At 33.9% G+C, this 3,540-nt stretch overlaps 1 protein-coding gene across 2 annotated transcripts; it reads left to right on the top strand.

The window, feature by feature from the left end:
• Window positions 1–682: 682 nt before the first annotated feature.
• Window positions 683–3,149, top strand: LOC102599985 (uncharacterized). Of its 2 annotated transcripts, none has more exons than XM_006341250.2 (2): window positions 683–961; window positions 1,634–3,149. In XM_006341250.2, the coding sequence occupies exons 1-2, from the start codon at window positions 893–895 to the stop codon at window positions 2,729–2,731; spliced, it is 1,167 nt and encodes a 388-aa protein (XP_006341312.1). In that variant the 5' UTR covers window positions 683–892; the 3' UTR covers window positions 2,732–3,149. The 2 variants fall into 2 exon arrangements, with proteins under 2 accessions (XP_006341312.1, XP_006341311.1); XM_006341249.2 differs by having other exon boundaries at window positions 1,631–3,149.
• Window positions 3,150–3,540: the final 391 nt, after the last annotated feature.

The raw sequence follows: 3,540 nt of genomic DNA, 5'->3' as shown, positions 1-3,540 counted from the left end.
TAAGTTTATTAGGAATGTGAAAGGGCTTTTCTTTTTGGATTAGGAAATACAATTAATTCCACCAGCCCCCGTCAATATGAAAGAGTATAATATATAAACCTAATCCTTAATTTGAGTTTAACAGGCAATTATATCCTTCAATTTTAAAAGTGTACAAGTAACATTTAAATTAGTATTCTCTTTGTTCCTAATTACTTGTTCATTTTTAAATTGACACACCTATTAAATAAACAATAATTGATATAGTAACTTTACTATTTTACCCTTATTAATTATGAAGTGGATGAATTAAAAATTTAAGATTTTCAAGAAGTTTTATCTCTTTCCAAAGTAATTAATTTAGGGTATAATAGGTTAAAAAAAGTTTGTCCTTTCTTGAATTGTAAAAATGGACAAGAAATTAGGGACAACTAAAAAAGGAAAAATGGACAAGTAATTAGAAACCGATGGAGTATAAAATTGAACAAGTAGATTCACATATGCTACATGTCATAATATATGAAGGACGCAACGTAGATTACAAAATTATCATATAGCACATATGTGTCTATTTGTTCAATTTATACAAATTTAAGTGTCAACTTATACACATTCAAAATTAAATGTCATTGCCAAGTTAAGTTTTATATTTATATATTATGCCCCCAATATTATGCAAAAACTAGAAATTGGTCCATAAATTTATTTTTCTCTATCCTTGTTGAACTACAACTAGGCTTCTCTGTTTGTGTATGTATATATATATCCATCGGAACCCAGCAAACGGCTATTATTAAGTTGTGAATTGTCCATTAGAGAAGCTCTCTGGGTAAATGTCTGCAGTTCCATTAACGATCTTTGACAACAGGAAAGAGGGGTAATCAACCAGCATTTGTTGATTAGATTGGTTCTCATGATGTCTGATGGTTACTATTACACTTCGAAGAAGAGTGATGATATTTGCCCAGATGTTTGTGGACAGGTAATAATCACAATTTTACACTTTATTTTTCATCTCATTGTTTGTTTGTTTTTTCAAATTCAAAATTCTGCCAAGATCATATGTTTCTCTCTTTCTAGAATGTGCTTTTTTTTGTTTTATGGATTATCTGTAAACCCAGAATCCTCAATTGATAGGAAAATAGTTGTAGCCAAAGTTATTTTTTTTCTAAAAAAATTTTTTTAAATGCAAAATAATTTTTTTATGGAGACAAAATTGTGTAATTTCCAATTGTTTTGTATAAGTAGATCAAGGATTGAAATTCCCTGTTTCCTCTATTGCACTCTTTCTGATACTTTGTTTTGCTGTTTGGAATTTCAAGTCTTATGGTTGTACAAGACTTGAAATTCCAAACAGCAAAACAAAATTTGTACTATTTGTATATACTGAACATGTTTGGAACAGTAAATTGATTTGTTTCTCTGTGTTGAAGGATTCATGAGAAAACTATTTGTATATACTGAACATGTTTGGAGTTCCTTGGTCAATGTTTTGTCAGTTGGTTCTTAAGAAATATCTGTTTGAACTTATAGATGACATGTCTGGCACCACCTACCCTCTCCACCCAAAAGGGAAGAAAAAAAGATTTAACATGTTGGGTTATTACTACTTTTGGTTATGTACTTAGAAAGTTACTGTTTTAATGTGCAGCAGGATTCACCCACAACATTAAGCATGTCAAGACTACGGTGTATGCTTCGAGGATTAGATTTGAAGGCTCTCATTTTTTTGGTTGTGTTTGTGCCAATGTTCATAGTTGGTGCATACTTGCATGGGCAGAAAATTACCTACTTCCTCCGTCCCCTCTGGCAATCTCCTCCAAAGCCCTTTATTGAAATTACTCATTATTATCATGAGAATGTACCAATGGAGGATATTTGTAAGCTACATGGATGGGAAGTTCGTGAATATCCTAGGCGCGTCTTTGATGCTGTTCTATTCAGTAATGAAGTCGATATGCTTAAAATCAGATGGAAGGAGTTGTATCCTTACATCACACAGTTTGTTCTTCTTGAGTCAAACTCAACATTTACTGGTTTGCCTAAACTCCACAATTTTGCACTTAATAGGGACCAATTTAAGTTCATTGAGCCTCGCTTGGCATATGGAAACATTGCCGGAAGAGACAAAAAAGGTGAAAATCCATTTTTTGAAGAGGCATATCAGAGAGTAGCATTGGACCAACTTCTGAGACTTGCTGGCATTGAGGATGATGATTTGCTCATAATGTCCGACGTTGATGAGATTCCGAACGCTCATACTATTAATCTTTTGAGGTGGTGTGATGACATTCCTCATGTCCTTCACCTTCATCTGAAGAATTACTTGTACTCATTTGAATTTCAGATTAAGCACAGAAGCTGGAGAGCTTCAGTCCACAGGTATCAGAGTGGTAAGACTAGATATGCACACTATCGTCAGAGTGATTACATTTTGGCAGATGCAGGTTGGCATTGTAGCTTTTGTTTCCGCCACATTAGTGACTTTATATTCAAGATGAAAGCTTACAGCCACAGTGATAGAGTGAGGTTTTCACATTATCTGAATCCTACAAGGATTCAGGATGTCATTTGTAAAGGAGCTGATTTATATGACATGCTTCCTGAGGAGTACACGTTCAAGGATATTATCGGCAACATGGGGCCTATCCCCCATTCGTACTCAGCAATTGATCTTCCTTCTTATCTGTTTGAAAATCCAGACAAGTACAAATATCTTTTGCCTGGGAACTGCAAAAGAGAAAATGGCTAAGTTTTACGACAGTTGGGAATGTTTTCTCAACAAAGGTGGTGCTCAGGGGCAGGTTTTAGGTTGCACCTTGAGGGGCTCGACTGCTCTAATCAGATAAGTGGTAACTGTGGTCTAGCAGTATTAAATATGGTTATACCTTGTGTGCAGAAAGGTTGAGGTAATCCTGGGAGGGATTTTTTGTGAGATAGTTGAGATATTCATTTGCCAAAGTGAAGATTCAATTTAGCGGAGGAGGACATGAAGTGTTTGGGTAAATTCATTGTTGTTTCCATCTGTATTGCATTACCCTGAGATTATAGAACTTGTTTGAATGACAATAGTCAGACATTTTTGTTAATGGATTTTGTGTTCTTCCTCTTCTCTTGAAGAGTAATTTAATTCTAATATTTACTATATATGGTGCTTTTCTTGAATTTCATTGATATGATCTTGACCACCTGTTTCATTTTTCTTTTGGTTGTAGAACTATATATTGATTGTGGGTGGTATTATTGGTAGTAGTGTAAAACATACTTGAATAGCTCCCATAATATTTTTTCATGTTAATTTCTTGTTAAGTTGGTTGAAGGAAAACCTCTGCTGGATAAATTTTAGTTTGAATTGAATAGCTAGAGCTCTTTCAGAATCAGATATTTGCAACTTTTGTGATTTTAATACCTAATAGGGGAGATATGAATAGAAGTTCTGAAACTGTTGAATGATCCATTTTCCATCTTGTTGAGAAATATGCAGAACTAGTCTTCAGAGAAGAAATTACGTCAAATAACATTACCGATCTATTTTGGAGAATGATTATGGTTTTACGTAGT

The sequence above is a fragment of the Solanum tuberosum genome, unplaced genomic scaffold, assembly GCF_000226075.1.
Source record: "Solanum tuberosum cultivar DM 1-3 516 R44 unplaced genomic scaffold, SolTub_3.0 scf00024, whole genome shotgun sequence".
NCBI classification, from domain to species: domain Eukaryota; kingdom Viridiplantae; phylum Streptophyta; class Magnoliopsida; order Solanales; family Solanaceae; genus Solanum; species Solanum tuberosum.
Note: the sequence above shows the minus strand (reverse complement) of the source record. Positions and strands in the feature narration are given on the sequence as shown.

Coding starts and splice junctions, on each gene's coding strand:
- LOC102599985 (XM_006341249.2), top strand. CDS start 893: ATGATGTCTGATGGTTACTATTACACTTCGAAGAAGAGTGATGATATT. Junction 962..1,630: donor GCCCAGATGTTTGTGGACAG/GTAATAATCACA, acceptor TTTAATGTGCAG/CAGGATTCACCCACAACATT.